General features: G+C 38.3%; 2 protein-coding genes and 1 pseudogene across 15 annotated transcripts in view; 2 read left to right on the top strand and 1 right to left on the bottom strand.

Moving 5' to 3' along the window:
• Positions 1 to 25,161, top strand: part of CSPP1 (centrosome and spindle pole associated protein 1) — a 225,941-nt gene that overhangs the window by 89,123 nt on the left and 111,657 nt on the right. For 11 of the 13 annotated variants that reach the window (XM_059901821.1, XM_059901822.1, XM_059901816.1 and 8 more), the window contains exon 1: positions 19,621 to 19,783. The exons of 1 other annotated variant lie outside the window; for it this stretch is intronic. The gene's annotated coding sequence lies outside the window, so the exon portion shown is untranslated. Of the gene's footprint in view, positions 1 to 19,620; positions 19,784 to 25,161 lie in introns of those variants that run through there. One more of the 13 variants, XM_059901810.1, reaches the window with a different exon arrangement.
• Positions 290 to 16,124, bottom strand: COPS5 (COP9 signalosome subunit 5). Of its 2 annotated transcripts, none has more exons than XM_059901924.1 (8): positions 15,879 to 16,124; positions 13,376 to 13,610; positions 12,278 to 12,406; positions 11,454 to 11,519; positions 10,832 to 10,917; positions 6,008 to 6,119; positions 2,211 to 2,359; positions 290 to 529 (listed from the first exon to the last, which is right to left on the bottom strand). In XM_059901924.1, exons 1-8 carry the CDS (start codon positions 16,019 to 16,021, stop codon positions 445 to 447), a joined length of 1,005 nt encoding a protein of 334 aa, XP_059757907.1. In that variant the 5' UTR covers positions 16,022 to 16,124; the 3' UTR covers positions 290 to 444. The 2 variants fall into 2 exon arrangements, with proteins under 2 accessions (XP_059757907.1, XP_059757909.1); XM_059901926.1 differs by having other exon boundaries at positions 15,871 to 15,959.
• LOC132351887 (eukaryotic translation initiation factor 4 gamma 2-like) lies at positions 17,557 to 18,362 on the top strand (annotated as a pseudogene).

Below are 25,161 nucleotides of genomic sequence, written 5' to 3'. Positions count from 1 at the left end.
GATTTTCAGGAAAATAATTTATGGTGTGACAGTGTTTCACAGGAACATAAAAATGTTACATTAAATTGTATTTTTACTAACAACAGACTATCATCAAAAGAAGGTTTAGGCAAATTGAAAAGTGGCTCTGATAATATGGCAGTGAAATGCTGTAATCTTTTGACTAATTTAGATAGGCAAGACTTTAAAAAACAGAAAGGTTCTAACAATATTTCTTTCCCTCATATTTAAGAACATTAAAAGATACTAGAAAATAATGTAACCCTCCCACAAAACAATGAAAGAACAATTTTATTTTAAAGAATTTTATTATAGGATGTTAATACTTAGGATACTTCAGAGCACCTTATTCCTCTAATCAGATTTTTGGTAACTGGTTTCAAAGTGTTACTTGAGTATTTTTCTCATACTGGCTTTCAGGCAAAAGTACTACTTAGTGATTTTTTAAGAGATGTTAATTTGATTAAACAGCTTATCCTTAATAACCTGAGACATCAATCCATGGATAGCTTCTATGGTAGTTTTACAGCTGGAAAGAAAAAAACACATCACATAATGTCACGAGAACTGAGAACTATTTCAAACATGCAAATCCCCCCTCCCCCATTTCCATCCTTGCACCCAAATAATGATTTTTGGTCCTATTCATACTCTGCAAAATATACTATACCAATTTATAGTTTACTCTTTATAGTATACTACAGTGATTTTTAGCCTTCTGCATGTCTTTTGATCATTTCACTACTTACTAACACCTTCCCAGGAGAATGACAATGTAAAATTTGATATAATTCATAACAGTTAATTTTGTTATTTGTCAGAAGGTTTGGGAAAAGTTCTGTTTTAGAAGGTTACCGAAGTTATTTATGATTCAGAATTATAGATTCCAATGTTACATTAAAATCTGCTATTCCTTGTTGTTCATTACTTAGAATAATTTTTAAAAATGATTTTAATGAATCTTATGCTTTTTTTCCTGAAATAATCACAAACATCCTTCAAACAATTCAAAGCCAAAGTTAGGTTAGTGGGTGAAGGACTTAGATTTTAAAACTGATAAAAAAACAAAAACAAAAAAACACAATAAAAACCCACCAAAATTCAGAAGAGATGCAATTCTTGTAAAGTTACCCCCAGAAGGAAAATTTTCTACTTTTGTACTACTACTTTTCTCCTTCCTACTTTTCTTCTTATGTAACTACATTCCCATAGTGAAATTTTTGCTTCATAAGAAATCGAGATGTAAATGCAGATAAAATTAGACACTAAAAAATCAGACATATGTTAAGACAGATGAGCAAAATGACATACTCAGAGCAAGTATCAAAAGTAAGACCTAATGCCACAGAAAAATGTAATTTTTATCCAGGCTACTACCTCTATACCTTTTAAAAACCCATGGAGAAGAAGGGAATGAGATCATTCTAACCCAAGATGGCTTCTACTCCTAATACACTTTGCACGCTCCCTTCTCTTTTCTTTCCTATCAACTAGTCCAGTTTTTCTTAAAATGGATACCAAGGTATTGGTTTATATAGACGTCAACATAGTCTTCCTTTCCTCTCTACCCCTAATTATCACATTAAAATTCAAATTTTTGTGAAAGTAAATGTTATTTAGTAGTCTTCCCAATCCTGTATGCATCTGAAGGACCACATAATTATTTTATAAGTTATCAGAGAACATATTCCAACTTTGTTCCTAACAAATTCTTGTAGTGAAATTTGGGATAATAAATTACTGTATAAAGGATTATTTCAGAAAAATAAGAGAGATACAATCACTCCTCTGATATTTAGGGGTTTAAAACTTTATAAAAATTTGAAATTTGATAAACTTAAATCCTAATTTAATCCTTTAGATGATGATTAGGTTAGAATAGCTGAGGACATCCTTTTGCAAGGTTTTGTTTTTGTTTAAAGATCCAGCAATGGATTGGTTTTCTTTCTTACACTTTATAGCTGAACCTGGAAAAGGTGACTGCGAGTTTTTCATAACATTACCTAGACTCTTAAAAGTCTTTAATGTACCTACTGTCTCCTAAATTTTCAAAGTCAAAACCTGCATTTGACAACTCTTAAAGGTCCAAATAAGTTAATATTCAGGTACCACTGTAAGTTATAAGTTTAACTGTACGGAATTTGAATCCTGTTATTTGCAAATCTTGAAAGAAAAAAAGTTAGGGGTAGGAATAGATTTGCTTAACTTACCTGTCTCGTGTAGCTTTGGCAAGTTTGTCTTCTGACTTTCGGTCATGTGTTTCTAGACCCAACATGAAACTCCCTCGTCCCAGCTGGGCTTCTGACTGTTCTAATTTTTCAGACAAATCAAAGACCTGACCGGTGGTATAGTCTGCATTCTGTGGGGAAAATGATATTGTGTCAATATATGATACTAGTCTATCATTAAAAAAGTATGTAAATTTTCTTCTATATAGAACATTTCATTTACAAATAATTCCACTATGAAATCTAAGTGGATAGTCAGTGAAGGAAGAAGTCAAATTATACTTGCAAAAACTGATTCCAAAGCTCAAGCAGTTCAAGTGTAGGGTTTATCACCTTTTATAATTTCAAGATTAAATTTGGAAATTGTTCTTTTCGACTGCTTAAATCTAATATTTGTTATTATGAGAGGCTTTGAAGTACACAGATCTGAGTCCAGGTTCTGGCCCTGCTGCAGATTAGCTGGGAGGCCTTGGGAGAACTCCTTTACTTTTCTGTGCCTTCAAGTCTTCTTGTGAAAATGGGGGAGGAAGGTGATAATTTCTACCTTAAAGCTATGTGAAGTGATGTATATAAAGCTCGTAGGACTGTTGATGACACCTGGTAAAAGCCTTAATAATTGTTAGCTAATTTTGTTACTTTTTCATGTTGAACTTCCAGAATTAGTACTTATGACAATATTTTAAAAATTACATTTGTTTTAGCTTTTCTGATTATAAAATTAATAGTTATACAGAAAATGTGGAAAATGTAGAGCAGTATAAATAAAAAAAAAGGAAATACCTACAATCCCTCCACCTAGCTATAGCCATAGTTATATTTTAGAGTATTGCTGTATACTCACAGGGATACCCACATTTGGTAAGCTGAAATATTATATATGCTGTTAATATTTCATACATTTTAAAAACAAAAAAATTAATAATTATATATGTACACTTAACTGTAATATTTTTTAAAAACATTTTACTGGAATATCTTTATTTTATTCTATTTGCTCAGTCTGTAAAATAGTGTATAGGAAACACAGTTCAATCACAAGACATTTAAAAACATTATTTGCTGTCATCATAGTTACTACAAAGAGCCCTTTAAAATGCTACCAGCTTTCCAATGATTTTACAAACTTATGATATTTTTAAAAAGATGCAATTATATTCACTTTTCTGGATCTAAATGGTTTAGGTCACCAATAACATTCTCCCCCACAGATTTGGAGAAAACACTTCCACATCACGTTTGGAAGATTTAGCTCAAGCCATAAAAATGTAGGATGGCAGAAAGAGTTATACTATTAAAATGAAAAAATAAATCAATTACATTTCAAACACACAGAAAAATAATATAAATCAGAAAATAATTTTTTTCTTGTAGCTTTTAGATTACATGCTTTAGCTGGGGAAAGAAATGAACATAACATATATTTATATATTTTTTCTTAGAATGCTTAGTAATGCAATGTACTAGGTATAAAACTACAAAAAAGGAGGAAATATAATTTAACCTTTTCTTGATTATTAATGTCCTCAATATATGCAGTACTGGAATACAGGGACAGCCACAGGCTGAGTAAACAGGATTGTATACTTTTTTTTTTTAATAAATTTATTTATTTATTTATTTTTGGCTGCATTGGGTCTTTGTTGCTGCCTGTGCGCTTTCTCTAGTTGCAGCGAGCGGGGGCTACTCTTCGTTGCGGTGCGTGGGCTTCTCATTGCAGTGGCTTCTGTTGTTGCGGAGCACGGGCTCTAGGTGTGTGGGGTTCAGTAGTTGTGGCACGCAGGCTCAGCAGTTGTGGCGCACGGGCTTAGTTGCCCCGTGGCATGTGGGATCTTCCTGGACCAGGGCTCCAACCTGTGTCCCCTGCATTGGCAGGTGGATTCTTAACCACGGTGCCACCAGAGAAGCCCAGAGCTGTATGCTTTTATACAAAGGTTCAGACAGCTCCAGTCTTACTGTTTCCTCCCCTTGCCATCATGTGTCACTTCTGGCTGCTATTAGTATACTTGCCTCTAAGGAAACACCACACATGGGGCATTTAGCTATGCCTGGTAAATAGGAAGCATTTAATAACTGTTTGCTATTATGATCACTCTCTTTCCTTCTAATTTGCTATTTCTGAACGTTGAGGATAAGAAATAACAGAAAGCTTGTCAGAATTATATTTAAAACCATAGTAAATATGCTCAAATGAGGTCTTTTCCCATGAATACAATGAATCAAAGAAACAATAATTTATTGAGGCTTTACTATATGCCTAGTACTTTGCTAATTACTTTACATATAAAATATTTCATATAATCTCAGTGTACTTAACAATGTGGGTACTATTATCATTAGATTAGAAAAGCTTAGTCACATAAAATAATGTTGTGAAGGCCACACACAGCTAGTAAAGTGGCAGAGTTGTTTCTGAACTGAGTTTATTTTATTCCAAATTTTGTGGTTCTAACCACTATGTTATACTGTGCTATATGAAGTAGCTTACTTAAAAAAAAAAAAAGGTAAAAAAAACCAAAACAGGGGCTTCCCTGGTGGCGCAGTGGCTGAGAGTGTGCCTGCCAATGCAGGGGACACAGGTTCGAGCCCTGGTCTGGGAGGATCCCACATGCCGCGGAGCAACTGGGCCCGTGAGCCACAATTACTGAGCCTGTGTGTCTGGAGCCTGTGCTCCGCAACAAGAGAGGCCGCGACGGTGAGAGGCCCGCGCACCGCGATGAAGAGTGGCTGCCGCTTGCCACAACTAGAGAAAGCCCTAGCACAGAAACGAAGATCCAACACAGCCATAAATAAATAAATAAATAAATAAATAAATACATACATACATACATACATACTCTTAAAAAAACAAAAACAAAAACAAAACTGTTCCTTACTAAGCTCTAGATAGAAGTTTGTTAAACAAATATTCTTCTAAATGTTAGATTTTAATGATATATTCACGACTTTTTTTTTTTTTTTTCTGCTTAGCATCTGCTGCTTTAAGGTAGTGATATTCTGATCTCCTTCTGAGGACATTCTTAGTCCACATGCTCCTGAGAGTTTCTTCTACCCCAGCCCAGCAGTAAAGCACTTTCCCTGGCCCATGAACTCATAGTGTTCATGCCCTTCACCCAGAGCAGGTTTAAGGATGGGCATGTGACCTACAAAACTCCAGACACAATGAGGTTTGCCTGGGAATAATGCGGGGATGTGTGTGTATCTTGGTCTTTTCTTTTCAATATGAAACTGAGAGGCTGGGAGATCTAAGCTAATGCTGCCATCTTGGTTTCACATGAAGTCTGAAACTGAAGCCAACTGGCTTGAAATCAAAGCTGAGAGAGGAAGACCGAGACCTCATAATATTGTCTGAATGCAAATTTAGGCTGTGCCTGAAGTAAGCCCTACTCCTGGACTTTGCAGTTTACATGATTCTCTTTTTTGTTTAAGCCAGCTTGGTTGGGTCTCCTGTCACTTGTAACCAGAGTCCTACCTGAGACACACAACAAAAAACAGTATTTGTATTTTTCTCTCTGTAAGTCTGTTTAAGGCAGGGGGAGACCTCACCCTCATCTGGCCACTGTATTTGTATATATATTAGGCTTGGTGTTAGTGGTACACGACACAGGTCTTGGCTTGGCCTAGTATCCCAATCCACCTCTGGTCATACAGAATCTGCCCCCAGGCCTAATATCTTGGCCAAGTCAGATATAGCCTTTCCATGAAAAAGAGTTTCAGATATTAAACAACTTATGTAGTTTGATAAAAAATTCAAACACATCCCTTGCAAGTATAGTACTTACAGTAAGCAAGCTAGAGGAACTCAGCGTATTCACCCAGTATTTATTCCACAAAAGCTCAAGCAATTTGCGATCCAAAGAGGATTTGAAATATGAGACTTCTAAGGCATAATATCTATGAAACAAAAGCACAAATCTAGTGAGTAAAAAAAATTCAACCACATCATATAAAGGTTATGGTCAAATTTAAGTGAATTACATTTTATATCCAAATAGTCATATTTTAATTTTTAGTCTAATAGAATAACAGGTAAACACGGTTTCCTTACTCTTCAGGGGTATGGTTTCAAATCTGTTAACTAAACATTGTTGTGTTATATTTCTCCCCTCTGTAGAGCCCAGAAATTCCCAAGAAATTATCAAGAACTAATCAAAACTTCTGAATGACATATGTTTATCCCATTGAGTTCATAAATTCCAGCCAATAGCACATAAACTTAATGAACTACCTCTCTAGGGTCAACTATAACTTTTGTTAGGCTTTTAAAAATATCAAAAATATATAACTGATTCACTTTGCTGTACACCTGAAACTAACACAACATTGTAAGTCAACTATACTCCAATAAAAATTAAAAAACAGAAACAAACGAAAAACCCCTGAAAATGTCATGTGGACTCCCCATTCCTCCCTTTTTAATCCCCTAATAAGGACCTACTGCTTTTTGGAAAAGCAAACTTTAAGGTAGGTCCTTAAACCACATAAAAGAATTACTGCTGCTTCCAAAGGTGCCTAATTTATAATCAGGGATAGCAAGGAAAATTTGGTTAAATGTCTGAAACATATATATTTTTAAAAAGTAATAAATATTTAAATATCTCAGGGGCTTCCCTGGTGGCGCAGTGGTTGAGAATCCGCCTGCCGGTGCAGGGCACATGGGTTCGAGCTCTGGTCTGGGAGGATCCCACATGCCACGGAGCAACTGGGCCCGTGAGCCACAATTGCTGAGCCTGTGCGTCTGGAGCCTGTGCTCCGCCACAAGAGAGGCCTCAATAGTGAGAGGCACGCGCACTGCGATGAAGAGTGGCCCCCGCTTGCCACAGCTAGAGAGGGCCCTCGCACAGAAACTAAGACCCAACACAGCCATAAATAAGTAAATAAATAAATAAAAATTTTTTAAAAAATTAATCACCTGCCAATTGAATGTTAGAGATAATGAGTACTCTTAGTATAGACAGAACTGCCTGAGAAGCCCCAGGGAAAAGGCAGAATTTAGAGTAACCCTTACATGAGTCTATAGTGTGGATATGTTGAGAACAAGGAGGTAGCATTAGGCAGAGAGCACTGACTCACAAAAAGGAAAGTCATGAAGGGAATAATAAGTTAATCAGTTTGCCTGGACAGTTTAGCAGGAGCAGAAGAATTATGTGAAGGGAAACCTAGAAAGCTATGTTGGGGTCTAGCTGGCAGAGGACATTACATAAAAGGCTAAGAAATGATCTTCTAGGTACTTGGGACTCACAGAAGGTGTTTGAGCAGATCAGTGATACAGCCAAAGAGGTGGTTTAGAAAGCTGGCTGTGGTAAGATGTGCTAGAGGAGACAAACTGGAGGCAGGGATACCACAAAGGATGCCACTGCAGCGTGGCAGATGTGAGGAGATAAAGGCTCGCACTCAGGTTGGTGGTGTAAAAGATAAGGACACATGGATACAACAAAAAATTCTTGTTCATTCAATTCAGGAGTGAAGAAATAAAAAAAGAGTAAGAATTTAAAGATAATTCTAAGTAAAGGCTTGTTCAAGATTAAGATATCCATGCATATGTGTATATGAAAAGGACACAGCTATAGTGAAATGTGGAAGTGGAATAGTATATTTCTTGAGCACTTATTATGTCCTGGTGCTTTACATACATTCTCATTTAATCTTCCTACGACCATACAAGGAAGGATTTATTATTCCCATTCTACAGACAAAGAAACAACTCTAGAGAGTAAAGACCTTGTTCAAAGCCACAGAGTTAGAAAGTAGCAGCAAAAGGATATAGTAAGTTATGTCTATTATCAAAACCTCACGGTCTTAATTGTTATATCCAGAGTGTAGACATTTAAGACATTGTTTAAGAAGTGAGGCCCTGGGAGTTGAGGGGGTTAGGTATGGGGAGAGGAGGCAGGGGCTCAAGTGGAAAGGTCAGCTTTAGAAAGGAGGGGTTGTACCTCTGATACTTTAGGGAAAAAGACATGAGAGGATGAGCACAGCAACAGATATTTAGATTTATAAAGGATGGAAAATAACTCAAACTTGAGGGTCTAGAACAGACTTTTATGTTTTAAAATATATGGACCACCTTAATGTTATTACTGTTTTAATTCCGTAGGTTGATGCAATGAAATTTTTTGGTCTACTATGTAGTGATTAGCTGCAAATCTCAGTAGCAGAGTTGAAAACAAGGAGAATATTCAAAATTATTCGTGGAGCTAAATCCTCATCTTCTGTATGGGAAGTCAATGATAGGTACTGCCTAGAACTGAAAATCAAGAAGTAGCACTATCAGCATGCTGTTTGAAGATACGGGGGTAAATACTTAAACGGAATAACTATAATAGTTTAAGTGACTGCCTCTGGGAGATGTGAAAGGGAATGGTACAAGATTGTTTATTTTATAATAAATTTCATAGAACCATTTGACTCTTTAAACTATGTGCCTGTATAACACTGATAACATACAAGCTAATTTAAAAAACACTGTGTCCTATTTTTACTAAGCCTCTTCAAAGTTAAATATATTTAGTATCTATATTAGATTCTATGTTTAAAACAAACTTTGGATTATGATCTAGAATTTAAGGTAGAAAAGAAAAAAAAAAGATCAATATAAACTACAAATAATAGCTCATTGTCAAATAATTTAGGAAATGGATATATAACGAGCCTGCACAAAACCCCTGCTCTTTCAACTTGGCACTATATTTCATTAACGATTTGAAATAAAAATAAATTAAGCAACTTATTTGCCCTATGAAAAAGTTTACTCTTTATTTAGGAACTGATCCTAAGTAAGAGAGTATCTTTGAATATCCTAGTAATTCCAGGTTCAAAATTCGAGGCTCTAGCAGTGCAGGTAGCTAGAATGCAGAAACTCCTCTTTGATAGGCTCATATTTCAGAAAAACAGGAAATGCAGCTTTGTTTGGATACAGAAAGCACAGACTGCCTCAGTCTTTTTTTGTTTCAAAAGCTGCTGCTGGTGGTGAAAGAAGTAGAGCAGGTATTAAAGGTATAAGCTTTTGATACCACAACGCAATATAAATGAAAAAAATTGTTAACTCTGAAAATGAAAGTATCATGGCAAAGGTGTTTCCATGCTTAGGAGCAATTCTCTCAAACAGGAATGGTTTAAGTTCTTTTCAGTAGAGCAAATTAAGTGATTTAATTCCAAACCTCTAATTGAAAAATAAAATAGAATCTTTTTTTCCAGAAGTATGTCAGGGATGACTGAAAACCAGATATATTTAAAAATTAAATTTTAGAAATTCTGTAATTTTCTAAGAATTTCTAAACACAAAAATAAGCAGTCGTAGCACATGGGTAGTTAAGGTATTCCTTGAAGTGGGATGGGAGGTATGGAGAAAGGGACACTAGTAATCATTTAGGCAACATTTTTCTTTTTTTTGGGGGGATGTGCCCACCCTTCTATGTGCCATGTTCTATTTTAAATGTTAGGATTCAGCAGTGAATTGATTCTACTCTCATGAAGTTCACATTCTAATGAAGTCAGTAACAACGAAACAAAAACATATAAGGTGGTGACAAGTGCTAAGAAGAAAAATAAAGCAGGGAAAGGTAACACCGAGTGACAAGAAGGTGCTAATTTAAATAGGGTGATCAATGAACATTCTCTGTTAAGGTGACCCTTAAACAGACACTGGTTGATTGAAATAGTGAGTCACATGGAAATAAGGAAGAATGTTCCAGGCAGAGGGATTAGCAAGTGCAAAGGCCCTGAGGCCAGAGCCTGCCTAGTACATCTGATAAACCATAATGAGGCCACTCTGGCTGGAATGGAGAGAGCAAAGGCTCAGTGACAGGAAATGAGCTCAGAGAGATGGTAGGGGTCAGACTACATAGGGTTGTGTGGTCCATGGTAAGCACTATAGATCTTATTCTTAGTAAGACAGGAAGTTATTCTGAGAAGGAGGAACATGATCTAACTCACATTTTAACAGAATCTGTCTGGCTGACAAAAGACCTTTAAGGGGTGGGGTAAAGGTCAGAAGCAGGAAGACCACCTAGAAGGCTGGTGCTTTGATTTAAGCTCCAGATGGCTGTGGCTTGGGTCAAGGTGATAATAAGAGAGGTGGTAAGATACATTTAGAAGGTGGAGATAACTGTCTTCATTGGTTTAGCAGTTTAAAAAACTGAGATGTATTCAATAATTCACATACCATAAAATTCACTATTTTAAAGGAATATACAATTAAGTAGTTTTTAGTATGGCTTCTTTAACTTTGGGAGTGAAACTGTTTGGGGAGAATTTTTGCTAAGTGGAAACTGGGTACACTGAAGGCTGCAGAAACGCTAGTATCAGGCTGGCCCTGAATACAACTTCTCTCAACTGTTAAATTCATTAACGGGCCAAGTATCTGGTACACTGATAAAGTGTTTATGTATGTGTGAAAGGTAAATAACATGTTAGATTAAAACAATTATTAATAAAAATTCAAACATCATCCTAAATTTGTATATTCTTACTATTATTTTAAAAGGTTATGAAATGCATTTCATCTGAACTTTTTTTCTTATCTATAAAATTAGGGGCTTGGTCTGGATGATCTCTAAGGTTTCTTATGATGATTTTGGCATCAGATACATTTTTAAATTACTTACTGTTTGCAGTGTACACCAAAGTCTTCTATTTTATTAAGTGGGATAGTCTGGTACTCAGAAGGTCCTTCATCAGGAGGCTTGTAGCCCTAAACAAAAATGAAGAAAATAGAAGATTTAAACAAAACAAAACAGAGGAAAAACATGTTTTCTATGCAGCTTTCTATTTATAGAAACATTAATTTTGGGGAGCCAAATACTCCCCAAAACATTAAGTATGTTGCTTATAACCTCCCTCAACCCCATTTGGTGGCTGAAGGCTGCATTTGGCTTATAGATTCATTTTCCTTGTCCTCAGGTGATACATACTTTTGCTCATATCTATTTCAGATTGCATGGACGGAAGTAGATGGATTTAACTTGTTTCTCTAGTACCCGTCAGAATGCCATGGACATACAAATACTTATTAACAAATGAAGACTGCTTTTCTAATAAAATTAACAATATGCAGCACAAGTGTATTGTCTTTTGCTAAGGGCAATTTGTGGTAGTTGGACTTCTATTTTGTAAATATTGTTAAATTATTTTAGGACAAAATGAGATACTAACCATAACACATCTTTAAAAATAAATCAAATATTTAAAATTTAAAAAACTATAGGGACTTATAATTTTTAAAATTACCTTTGGGTATGTCCTAAAGGCTCCAAGATTCACTTTCCCTGCAGATATTGTCCTTGTTGGGTCAATCTACAAGAAAGATATATTTAATATCTGCTGATTATAAAATCACTATATACTTCTATTTGTTTAAACATTATAAGCCTAGAGATACATATGTACATATAACACTATATGCACACACACATGTAATTAAAAATAATCATATAATAGGGAAAAAAATAACCAAATTGAAAAACCACAGAAGTTCACCAGAATGGTTAAGTATAGAAATCTCATTGTTAATTTAGAGATTGGATCTAGTTATTATACTATTTAAGAGTATTTTTTTTTTTTTTTAGAAATTTCATGTAATGTCTGAAACATTTATATTAACATATTTCCATACATATTTCCATATATTTAAGAGTATTAATTGAAGACTTGCTCATCTCTTTTTCAAGTTTTTTTTTTTCTTTAATAGATGAACAATTTCTACCTTCCTCATAGTAACCTGGATTGCATCTACAACACTGAGCAGTGCAAGAGCTGCTCTAGCAATTCCTGATTTAATCAATTCAGTCAACATTGACTGAATGCCTACTATGTGCAGGGAACTGAGACATAGATGCTGTGTACACCCATCATCTTACAGAGTGGGGGAAGAGATGCAGAGAGGTTAAGTAACTTGTTCAAAGTTCCAGCTACAAAGAGGTGGAATTCAGATTCAAGCTTAGGCAGACTGACACCAGAGCCTTGCTCTTTACCACATTGTTTTTATTTCTCTGTATACTTGCTTTAGTAAATCTTCATGAAAATTAATTAAAACTGGTTGTAAAAATACTTACTACCACGGCTACAAATGGTTCCTGGAACTGCTGATTGAGCATCTGGGTACTAACATCAATCCCAGAAAGCCAGCAGCCATAGCCAGGGTGGCTATGATACCAGCCAATTGCATTTTCAAGGCGGCCAACCTAACAAATGAAGAAGGCAAAAGAGCTTGAAGTTCCTGTTTAATCTTAGAGACACCTGTGATTTGTCTGTTTACATAGTCTTACAGTAAAATAATAGTATGCAGAATAGTTAAAGCATATGCTGCTTTTAAATTTAAAAAAATATATATTTTAGATAATACATGCCCAAGGCACAAAATTAATAAGATACAATAAGGTTATTCAGTCTCCTTACCACCTCCTTCCCCTCAACCAGTTTCTCAGCCCAGATGTTACCACTGTAGGCAGCTGCTTACACACCTGTCTTCCAGAGCTATTCTTTGCATATAGAATATATAGTCTTTGCATTTATGTAGATTAATAAGAACACACACAATGGCATACCACCTACAGTGTTCTACACTTTGCTTTTTCACTCAACAAAACATTCTGGGGTTTGTTTCATATAAATAAATATATAGATAACTAGTTTTTATTTTGTTTAAAGGCTGGCTAGCAGTTCAGTGTATGGATATACCATAGTTTATTTAATCAGCTTGATATCCAGGTACATTTAGGTTGTTTCCAAATTTTTGGTTTTAAACACACACACACATAATGAATGTGAGAATTTAAGAAAAATTTTTAAGTTGAGATATAATCGACACATATTAGTTCAGATGTACAACATAATGATTTGAGATACGTACATACTGTGAAATGATCACCACAATAAGTGTAGTTAACATCCATCACCGCACGCGGTTACAAATTATTTTTTCTTGTGATGAGAATTTTTAAGATCTACTCTCCTGAGTGAAAATTTATTTTAAAAAATCCATGCTAATCTCATATACATTATATATAGTTGAGAATAACTTAAAATATAAACTTTAATGTAGTAGCTTAAAATATAAACTTTAATGTAGAGAGAATAGTTTTAAATTTAGAAACTCAAAAGTAACTGTGAGACTCTTGCAGTTACCAAATTTTAAGGAACAGCATTTTTACCTGTTTGGCATTTTCTATGTATGCGGCCATGTACTCATATGCAGCAGCCTGAGCATTTACTCGGGTTTCAGTGCCCTCTACAGGCAAAGCAAAACTGTCCATAATGATCATGGTTTCACCATCCACCTTTCCCAGCATCAAGCCCATCACTTCCAAGTTGCCTCCTGATCGGGCATGCATCACCATTTTCAGTAGAGCCAATGCTGAGATTTTGCAGTACTTAAAGTAATGGTGACTACAAAACAAAGGCATGGTGTAATTAACTTTTATATAAGTACAATTTCAAGACAAGTTTTTGTGGAGATTAACAAATAAGTATTGAAGGAATTTATATTGATGGAATGGGGAGAAAGAGTGTAGAATGTGGGAAAGAAAAAGGAAGTAGAAAAGGACAGAGTTCTGGAAGGGGGATGGAAATGATAAACATGTCATAATCCTGCAAAATACTTCCCACGGGGGGAAGGGAAAAGTATGAAATAGTTTTAAAATATGCTATTCAAGTAGAAAGGAGGGAATTACATGACCAGTTCAATAGACTTTTTCTCCATTACTTTTGGAATCACCAAATCTCGGTTTCTGAATCTGGTTGGATGGCTGTGCTTCATTACTCTTGGGCCTAACCTTCTGGCCTAACAGTTAAGAATGTGGGCTCTGACATCCATCTGCCTAGGTTTGCATCCTTGCACTGCCATGTCTGAGCTGTGACCTTGAGACAACCACTTAACATCTGTGCCTGTTTTCATAGAGCTATTGTTAGGAGGAAATGGAGTAAATGAAATAATGTATATAAAGTGCTTATCTTAGTGCCTGACACATACTAAAACTTTTTAAGTAAGTGCGAGCTGTTATTAGCATTATTAACCGATCTTTTACAGTACTCTCAAAGAACAGTGTATTGAGGGTTGCGGCTTCTCTCTGTGGTATTAGCCTCAAAATGCAAAACGTAGCCTTAATATCTTTAATTCTACTATGATCGCTATTTCAGTTTGTCATCTGTGGATGTGACCAAACTACTGTTGAATAAAATTACATTTCAGTCTCACTGATGCAGCTCAAAACAGCTAGGATGAATATAACTAGAGATACAATCACACAGTGAGGCAAGCTGATAGTTTCCAAATATTTAACAGGCTATATCAACCTAAGTGCACAGCCTGCTATAGAAATAGCAGACAACCAGGCAAACTAACCAGTCTGTAAAGAGTGGTCAGTGTCATTGAGAAGCCTTTTTAAGATGTCTGCCCACAGATCTCAATCACAACTGAAAAATATGGAGACCTGGTCTTGGGAGTCAAGATATGAATTAAAATCTTCGCTCCTCTATCTACTGGGGAAAAAAAGACAGTTATTGTGCTTCTATTACATACATTCTAGACTTTTTTTTATACATGACCTCATCTAATCTTAATGACATAATTAACAGGTAGGTCTTATTTCTGTTTTACAGATTAAAAAAATGAAGATAAGTAAATTTTGTAGGGTCAATCAACTAATTAGTGACAGTTGTGAGATTTGATCTTCGGTCTGACTTGCTCACTTAAGAGTTCGCTGCCTCAGTGTAATCATGAAATAAGTTATTTACTATATTTGCTTGTTTTCATATATGCAAAAAAGGAATAAAAATACAGTACTGGGTTGTCATGAAGATTTAATGACATGGAAATTCATACCTCAATGCTCAGCCCATAGTAAGTACTCAGTAAACGTTGCTGAATCCGAATACTGACAGTTAAAGCTTGCCTTGTAAAAAACTGAGACAGATGAAATATGGTTTTTGTTGTTGACCACTGCTTTCCTGTCTATCCATTAGAGAGACTGTGCTCCTTTTACTCTCTCCCTAACAATATCTGCTCTCAGGAAAGGATAAATGCTGTGGGTAAAGAATCCTCTACCTGTCATCACTCCCAGGGACACACGAGTTTTGCTAAGGGGTGAAGAATCTTAAGGTCTTTTGATATAATTTCTAGCTTATGTGAACTGGTGGAGTAACATTTTGGGAGACTGACCAGAGCCTCCTTGTGTTTCTGAAATAATTACCAGAAATCAAAAAACAATTAGAGATCTAAAAGATTATAGGCTAAAAGATGGACCCTTGGGCTGACTCAGTTTCTGAAGATAGCTGCAGTCTCCAGCCTGAGATCAGCGGAAGATCCCAACAAAGTGTATATCGACACAGGGTTCAAGGCAGAGTGTGGAGCATATTGTGACAATACGGGTTTTGAGAAGTGAAAGCCCAAATCACCGCTTGTCGTTTTCCTCTTCCATTCTCCCAAGGCAAACGGGTTAAAGAGACAGAAAGGGGAATCAAGCAAGCCCCAGTGGAGGGTCTTAGGCTCTACTTGCGGGGATAAAAAGGTAAAGCAAAATTTCTCAGACGCTTACTCTTTCTCCTCCCTGCACATGAAAAGACAAGCTCTCTATCCCCTCCAACTCCCACTCCTCCTGGGTCTCTTAAACTCCCGCCACCCCGCCCTCCCCTGCGTTTCGCCAGGGACCTCCTCACTCCTTAGTCCAGGGCTTCGCCGCCAGAATTTCTTGCTGCTGTTTCTTGTCGTATTTGTAGATTTCATCGATACTCTGGGCTTCCTGCATGTTGTTGGCTAATTCCCACGTTTTCTGGGCCGTACCACTCCCGGAAGCCGCCATCGCCGAGGAATCGGAGAAGCTGTTGCCTCCACAATCTAGACGCAACTTTACCTCGCTGGGTTTCCGGTTGTGGGCTCCGGACCCGCCCCAGCACAGGTGCAAACCCGCACTAGACTCTCGAGGCCGCCATGACACCTAGCACCGGAGGTGAAGTTGGTACGGACCACTCGGGAATGGCGGGGGTCCTTCGAGAACGCGACGGTATAAACAGCAGTTACGCAATAGTAGAGACAGAGGAATCTTCTTATGGCTGAAATGAGAACGCATGATCTTGGAAAATTGTACGTATGAATTAGGACAAAAACGGTGATTACGCAGGGAATGGTATAGCCTTCCGCACCGGAAGAAGGGCATGTAACGTTATGCCAGAAACTGGAATTCGTTCGGACTGCGCAGGCTCGGCTTCCGCCATGTTAAAAATGGGTGGATCCTTAAGCTGGGATGGGGGAGAGAAGCGTTTTTGTGTGGGTGTATGTACTTTAAACGAAATAAGTTTGTTGAAAGACTTAGAAAAAATAAAGGATGTCTGTGGAAAAACTGACATGTAAGTGGTTCTGAATGCTGGTTTTGAGAGAATAACACGTGAATCACTGCACATGAGTAAAATCCTGCGGGCGCGTGCTGGCCGGGCCCTAGACTTCTCTAGGGGGGCGTTGTCTAGCGTTCCGAGGGGGCTGTGGAAACTGGTGGATCGCTGCGGTCATGTCGGTTGGCGCTTTTGTAAAAAGTAACATCTATGCGAGCTGTTGGTGTACTGAAAGTGTCCGGTACCCAGTTCTTACAATAGTTTACAGTTTAATCTTCTGCACTGCTCTGGAACCACTTCTGTCCCCGAGGCCGGATTAGTCTACGGGGACTATTTGTTGTCATCCAAGAGTTAATACAGTGTTTAACTGTTTCATTTATTTGCTGCTTTTTGGTATTCTTCCTCTCCTGCTTTCCCCCACTCCACACTAGATTCCAAGCTCAAAATCACAGGAACCAGGTCTCTTATTCCTTGTTTTATACGTAACACCTACCATGGATGTTCAGTAATGTTTTGGCTGGGAAAAAAGAGGAACAAAAGCATCACAGTTCACCTCTCCAGCTTCATCTTTCTTTAGTTACCCTGAAACTTTGCATAAGTGGTCAGCATTGCCTGAAGTGCTCTCCCCTTACTTTTCTGACTGGGAGCTCATATTAATATTTAAAAACACAGCTCAGCGATATCTGCCATGCAGTCTTTCTTGACTTCCTTCTGTCTCCAGTAATCTTCCTTCCACGGTGTCTCTAAATGTCTGTAGGTGCTTCTGTAACTGTTACATTGCATTGAAATAATGTATTTGTTTACTTGGAAGTTTTTTTTTCACTGTAAGCTTCAGAGTGCAGGGCACTCCGCTCTGAGTTGTATCCTCTACTCCTAGAAAGGTGTGTGACATTTAGTTAAGACAAAAACATTAGAATTCTGGAGTCCACAACCCCCGCCTGAGGTTTTTGACATTAACGTCCATTTGAAGATAATTTGTCTTTCAAACCCTCATACGAAGTATTTTTCCTCTCTTCTTACTTTGTCTTCAGCAATTAGCTAACTTACAAGATCGAGAATGGTTAACAGAGCTTTTCCAACAAAGCAAGGTCAATATGCAGAAAATGCTCCCAGGAATTGATCAGAATAAGGACTGCATGTTGGAGATCTTGGAAGGAAAGGGACTGAGTTTCTTATTCCCACTCCTCAAATTGGAGAAGGAACTGTTAAAGCAAATAAAGTTGGATCCATCCCCTCAAACTATATATAAGTGGATTAAAGACAACATGTCTTCCAAACTTCATGTAGATAAAAGATCTGTGAACATCTTAATGCCTAGCATCTTACATTTCTAGTGAAGTAAACCCACCCAGTGATGAAACAGAGTCTTCCTCTGCTCCTTCCAAAGAACAGAGCAGGAAAAACAACTGCTTCTTTCCTTCAAGCCAGTAATGCAGAAATTCCTTCATGATCACGTTGAGCCACAAGTCACTGCCCTCTATGCTCTTCAGGTGCACTGCTACAATAGCAGCTTCCCGAAAGGCATGTTACTCCGCTTTTTTTTTCACTTCTATGACATGGAAATTATTGAAGAAGAAGCTTTCTTGGCTTGGAAAGAAGATATAACCCGAGTTTACAGGGAAAGGCAAGGCTTTGTTCCAGGTGAATCAGTGGCTAACCTGGCTAGAAACTGCTGAAGAAGAATCAGAGGAAGAAGCTGACTAAAAGAACCAGCCAAAGCCTTAAGTTGTGCAAAACATACTGTTGCTATGATGTAACTGCATTTGACCTAACCACTGCGAAAAATCATTCCACTGTAATGTTTTCACAATATTTAAAGCACATCAGTTAGTATTTCCTTCTGCATAAGGTTTTTTTGTAGTGTAATGTCTTAATCATAGTCTACCATCAAATATTTTAGGAGTATCTTTAATGTTTAGATAGTATATTAGCAGCATGCAGTAATTACATCGTAATTTCTCAGGCAGAGGCAGTCTATTGCAAGGACCTTCTTTGCTGCCAGTTATCATAGGCTGTTTTCAGTTAGAAAACTGAAGAGCAACAATGAATACTATAGAAATGCACTTTGCTCGGTAATACTTGAGTTGTTGCAATATTTGATTATCCATTTGGTTGTTACAGAAAAATTCTTAACTGTAATTGATGGTTGCTGCTGTAATAGTATATTGCCTGTATTTCTACCTTTAGTGATGGGCTTTATGTGGTAGATTTTAATAACCTTGAGCCTGGGCAAGTGCACAAGTCTTTTTAAAAGAAACATGGTTTACTTGCACAAAACTGATCGGTTTTGAGAGATCGTAAATGCCCTTGAAGTGGTCTTTGTGGGTGTGAAACAGATGGTGGGAATTTGAATTGCTCCCTCTTATTATAGTATTGAAATTAAGTCTACTTAATTTATCAAGTCATGTTCGTGCCCTGATTTTATATACTTGTATCTATCAATAAACATTGTGATACTTGGAAAAAAACCCCAAACCATTAGAATTATGGAGTCCACACCCCCGCCTGAGGTTTTTGACATTAACTTCCATTTGAAGATAATTTGTCTTTCAAACCCTTATACAAAGTAACAAGATAAAGGACTCTTAGTCCCACTGTCCTGGGACGCCAGAGATCTCTTTTCTAGCGGTAGTATATGGCCACTAAATATTGGGGTGAACTGAATATGTTGAAATTAGTAGTAAAAGCCTAGGACAAAACGTTGACCAGACTGCTGGGAGAGCAGTGATGCCCCGGAGAGTTATGCCAGCAGTTTTTCTATCACTACCAAACCTACCCTTCCCCCGCCCCCCCACCAAGCTCTGACCCAGGCCGGCTGGGGCTTGGAAGGTTTGGAGGGGACAGAATCAATTTAGCCTGGGGACGTGTCCCCCACGGTTTAACAGTCTCCAGGTGGAGCAGGGGAACCAGGTGTCTGAGTACCCAGGCCAGGTGCAGGCGAGCCCTGCGAACTGCCGGGCGTCCTGCGGCCTCCGGGGCGGCAGGGGGCGCCCCCGGCCGCGTGGCCTTGCCCCGCGGCCGTAGTGGGGCGGGGCCGCGCTTGGCCGTTGGCGAAGGGCGGGCGGAGGGCTCGGCCTGAGAGGCGGAGCGTGGGCCAGGCAGCCTGTCACCGTGTTTCTGCGCTGGGCGACCGCCGCCACTTTTTCGGACCGCGAAGAGCCTCACTAGAGCGCTGTGCGTCTCCCCGACGCAAGCCCGGGAGCCCGCTTTCCTGAGTAAGAGTCCGTCGGCCGCAGGTGGGCAGCGGGCCTGGTGGGGTGTGGCCGGGGCTGGGTTCTCGGCCCTGGGGCGAGGGCAGGGCCTCGCAATGGGCGGAGGTCTCGCGGCTGCTAGGCTGGCCGAGGTCCCGGGGTAACGGGGTAGGGGTAGGGGTTCCCCGCCGACTGAGGTCTCGCGGCCGCCGGGCTAGGGGCGGTGCCCGAGTTACGGGGTTGGAGTCTAGCAGCAGCAGGGCCGGGGACCCGGGACCGGGTCGGGGTCTCGCTGCAACCTGGCTGGGGGGCAGTGCCCGGTTTCCGGGGACGGGGCTCACTGTGCGTGAGGGTCTCGCTGTTGCAAGGCCGGCCCGGGGCGGTGCCTTGGTTGTGCGGTCTGGACTTGGGTCTGGACCCCGGGGTCGCAGCTGCAGCCGCCGCCTCGGGTGCTGTTGAGACCCGGTTGCCTGACAACGCGCTGACGCTTCCTAAGGAGGCCGCCACCCACAGGGCCCAGAGACCAGTTGTGCCTCGGTTTTCGTGCCTTCCCTCCCCATCAGCCGCTCTCCGCTGCTTGCCTAAGCCTTCCGAAGCACCTTTCCTTTTACTCGGTGCTGGTTAGTGGTTAACGTTTATTGAGTGCTTGTGCACCCAACGCTGCTTCTCAGTGCTTTGCTTTGCAAGTAAAATTTAATTACCACAGCCCTGTGAGGTCGGTGCTGTTGTTATCCTGTTTCCCTTCGGCTCCTTGAGCTTGAACCTCTTCTTTCTAATTGCCTTGATTTTAGCATTGTTACCTGGGATTGGAATCCCTTTTTTAGTAAATGTTAGCAATGGGATTCATCTTTTGAGAGAGGCTGGCTCTCAAGATTATAGGATTAAGAAGTTTAGCTTGGATTTTTGGGAAGACTAATTTCTTTTCTTCCTTCCTTCCTTCTTTCCTTCCTTCTTTTGTTGGGGGGAGACTAATTTCTAAAGTAAACCACTACCTAGTTTCCAAACACCTCGGGAAATGCTAGAGCCAAATAGTAACCAATATGAGTTTGTAAAAAGCCAATTATCCTCAGAGAGGTTCAACTTTATATGAAAGAATGGCTTTTCATGTTGACAAGCAAAAAGGAATCCCATGGTAACCAATAGGATGCTGCTTTCTTTTCTGCATATTTTTTCTTACTAGGAGTAAACTGACTTTCTGCTGGTTAAGTTTATGCTGAATGCTCCCTAGGGATGAAATTTTGGGTCTCCTGCAGTACAGATAACCTACTGGAAGGGAGGTAAATTGATAAGGTAAATTGAAAAGGGGTGCTTTCAGTATAGTGTTTCTCAAATGAAGTTTTTAGACATGTGATTTAACTATTACAAACTTCGAGCAGATTTCAGATTATCCTTTAACGTAATTCTCACTTAAGTTCTTATTACTTTCCAGAGTAGGAGACAGAAGTGTTTGAATAAATGTTTTGGCAATTTTGCATAACCAAAAGGTTATCTAATTTATGTTACTGTCCTTAGTCACCATTAATGATGTATTATTAACAGCTGCTAACAGACTTAGTTGTGCCTTTATATATTTGCGCTCTCTCTGTATCCTAACTCTCAACCTCCTTTCTCCCCCCAGTAACATGGTATTTACTTCTTAGCAACATTTAGAGGGTTTTGTCAAAATTTGGATGTGCCCTTGGAGGTTGCTCATGTGGATGTCATCTGCCAGGAGAAAAAGATTGAGCACCTTTCATTTGGTGGAAAGATCTCCAGATGGGTGGGAAATGAGAAACATAGTCCTGGTTCAGCTCATCCCTCCCTCTCTTTCTTTTAAGGCTTTTTCACAGGCTTCCCCCTGCACCCCACAGCCATATGTAATCACACCCTGCTATTCTGTTCTCCTGTGTTAGGGTCTCTTTCCTGACAACCTCTTCTTTTATAGCTTTAAGGATTATTTTAAAAACTGCTAACCCTTTTTTCTCCAGCCTGGACTCTACTCTGAATTCCAGACTTATTCAAATTGTTTTCTTGATGCTGCTACTGGGTCCTATATGGGTGGGTATCAGTCCCTAACTCCCAGTCTGGCTAGACTGAGCCACTGTGACAGGGGACATAATCTTGTCGAAATTTGAGGGTAAGGATCATATTTTATACTTTTCATCCCCCTAACATCTTGAACAGTGTCCTCCTTTGGGATGGGAGTTATTTTCCATTCCTAATTCTATAGAGGGGTGGGAATTTGCACTTCCTGGAGAGGGCAAAGGATGGGAGGAACATTTCCCCTTCTCTTTGTGATTGGTGAGATTGGGAAAAGGAATTGGGCATACTCAGTTCTTTCTGGATCCTCTCTGTTTATTAGATTGACTCAGGCTTTGCAGAATGAGTATGTTCTGGTCTGCTTATATTTTCATCTATATAATAAGCACGAAGGGCCTAAGTTTAAGATTTAAAGATGTTGATTTGGATTATGATAAACAAGTATCAATTATTGGCGATTTGAATCCCAGTGTACTTTGGAGGCTTTTTAAAAAAAAGTGAGTACTGATGTATACAAAGACTTTAACTGAGTTAACCCAATAAAATGTACTTAAAATATTCCTTTCCCCTAATGAGAATTAATAAAACAGCTATGATTTATTGATTTCTGAGTGTCAAAGGTGCCATACATTTTGTTTCATTTTTTCTTCATAGCAGCTCTAGAGTAGATACTTTCATTTTACAGATGAAGAAACTGAGGGATAGAGAGGTTAAGGAACACATTGAGGTCAATCACATAGAGTCAATTAGTGATGAAATTGGTTTCAAATCCATGTCTTTCAGTTAAACTGATTTTCTGAAAACTATTTATCATCTACATACTATGTACACAGCTACTGGGGGGGGGGAAAACCTGGTAATAATATCTTGGAAAAAGTGTGAGTGATGTTATATTGTAGAGTGAAGAATAAAGAATCCCATTTAGGTTTCCTTAAGCTGATCTTTCTTATAACTTAATCTTTAAATTGTAAACATTTTTACTCTATTTTGTACTTAGGCTGTATCCATTAATTCAATTTCTGTGATTCATTAAGTAATTCTTGAATAATTTTGTAGTTGAAATATGTTTTATATAAGTTGTCACATGTTTTTAGGAGTGAGAAGGAGAAAAATGGCCATGACAGCTAGAGGATGGCCTGTACTATCACCAAGGCCTTGGTGTTGCTAGGAACTGGCCTGACAATACTGCTTAGCTTGGTGTTCTTCTGTTGAAGATAAGCAATTGCACAGAAAATCAACATCAGACAAAGCTGCTCTGTGTCCATGATGGAGCAAGAGAAAAACAGTACCACTCCATAGTTATGTCCAAACATAGACGAAACATGAATGTTGTCCCAGCCACAAAATGCCAGACACCTCTCCCAACTGATTATGATTGCTGCTGCTTTACTAGTTACAGCTTTAGCCTCCCTGTGGGTGAGATTTACTAAGATGTCCGATCAAAGAATTACGCTCACTTCCTGACAGCATTTAATCCTGAGCAGGGCTCTGCTCCCTTAAACCCTTCCCCAAATCACCTAATACAAGCCCCAAACCTGTAAGTCTTTTCTAACACCTTTTTTTAAAAAAATTTTATTTATTTATTTATTTATTTATTTATTTATTTATTTATGGCTGTGTTGGGTCTTCGTTTCTGTGCGAGGGCTAATTAAATGTGTACTTATATTAGAGATAATGTGTACTTATATCTGATAAATTTCATGTTTTAGCTATGGCGTGTTTTATGCTCACTACCACTGTTTAAAAATGTGTTTTATTGCTGTGATTACTGTTATGTGAAATCAATTCTAGAATTTATAATTGATGTTAAATTATTATAGTAAAGGGAAATTCAAATATCTATAAATTCAAAGTCTGGTTAAAACTAAGAAGAGAACATGTTAAACTAATAATTGTTAACAGACGTTAGATAGCTCAGAGTGAAAGAGGCCTGGTTAAACATTTTTGTTTTTTTAGATTTTTTTTAATACATTTATTTATTTATTTTTTAGCACCTTTAATTATTATTTATTTATTTATTTATTTTTTGGGCTGTGCTGGGTCTTCGTTTCTGTGCGAGGGCTTCCTCTAGCTGCGGAGAGTGGGGGCCACTCTTCATCGCGGTGCGCGGGCCTCTCACTATCGTGGCCTCTCTCGTTGCAGAGCACAGGCTCCAGACGCGCAGGCTCAGTAATTGTGGCTCATGGGCCCAGTTGCTCTGCGGCATGTGGGATCCTGCCAGACCAGGGCTTGAACCCGTGTCCCCTGCATTGGCAGGCAAACTCTAAACCACTGCGCCACCAGGGAAGCCCTGTTTGTTTTTAGATTTAATGACATTTCTGTTTAAATTCTTCATGAAATCTTATAGCAAATTATATTATTATGTATGTATTATCCCACCATTATCTTTTATTTCTTTCAGACATAAACTATTTAGGGAAATTAGGGGATTTTAAGAAGTGATTTTCTTTAACTTGAAAACTCTGTTTGCTGTTGAACTGTTTTGAATTTTTACTAGGAAAAATCTTTTGTGACAAATTGCACTTTAAAAATGGCTAAAGTATATTAACTTTTCTTGGTTTGTAATATATTTTGCTAAGGCCATATTTTAAAATCATTGTTCTTTTTGGAAGTAAATAATAGAATGAAGTTCACATTATGTACTACTTAACCGATATAAGTTTCAGCATATTTCTTTTAGGTAAAACTTGCTTTTCTGCATTTTTACAAATTATTATTGTCCTCCAAACATTAAATTCAGTGGATGCTTTTTTCTCTAGCTCTTGCATTTGATATTGTTTACTACTTTTTTTCTTGTATCTTTTTTTTTTCCTCTGCAAATTATGTTGACTGGGTTTTGCTTTATATCCTCTTTTAATTATTCCTTCTTTGTACTTTTTTTCCAGCTTCAATTCTTCTGTTACCCCCTCAAGTGAACATTCCCATCATTTAGTTCTGGGTCATCTTTTTTCACTGTATACCTTCATTTACCACAGCTTCAACTATTATTTTTAAAATTGTTGACTTTTAAATAAACATTTCTAATGTGGTTCTCTTGAATTTGAGTCTTGAATCTGCTGGACATTTCCATTAGCATGTCTGACTAGCTGTAACTTAACACAGCTAAAGCAAACCTTTCCACACCAGCCAGCTTCTTCTGACTTATTTTTGTCCAGGATTCTATTCACGTTTAGTTTCCAGGACTTAAAACTTTGGTCATCACTGGCTCCTTTCTTGCCACACATTGAATTAGTCACTAAGTTTTATGGGTTTTTTTTTTTTTTTTTGGTAAATTATTATTTATTTATTTATTTATTATTTTTGTGGGGGCTGTGTTGGGTCTTCGTTTCTGTGCGAGGGCTTCCTCTAGTTGCGGCAAGTGGGGGCCACTCTTCATCGCGGTGCACGGGCCTCTCACTATCGCG

Source organism: Balaenoptera ricei, chromosome 17, assembly GCF_028023285.1.
Source record: "Balaenoptera ricei isolate mBalRic1 chromosome 17, mBalRic1.hap2, whole genome shotgun sequence".
NCBI classification, from domain to species: Eukaryota; Metazoa; Chordata; class Mammalia; order Artiodactyla; family Balaenopteridae; genus Balaenoptera; species Balaenoptera ricei.
The sequence above is the reverse complement of the archived record's forward strand: the minus strand, read 5'-3'. Positions and strand labels throughout refer to the sequence as shown.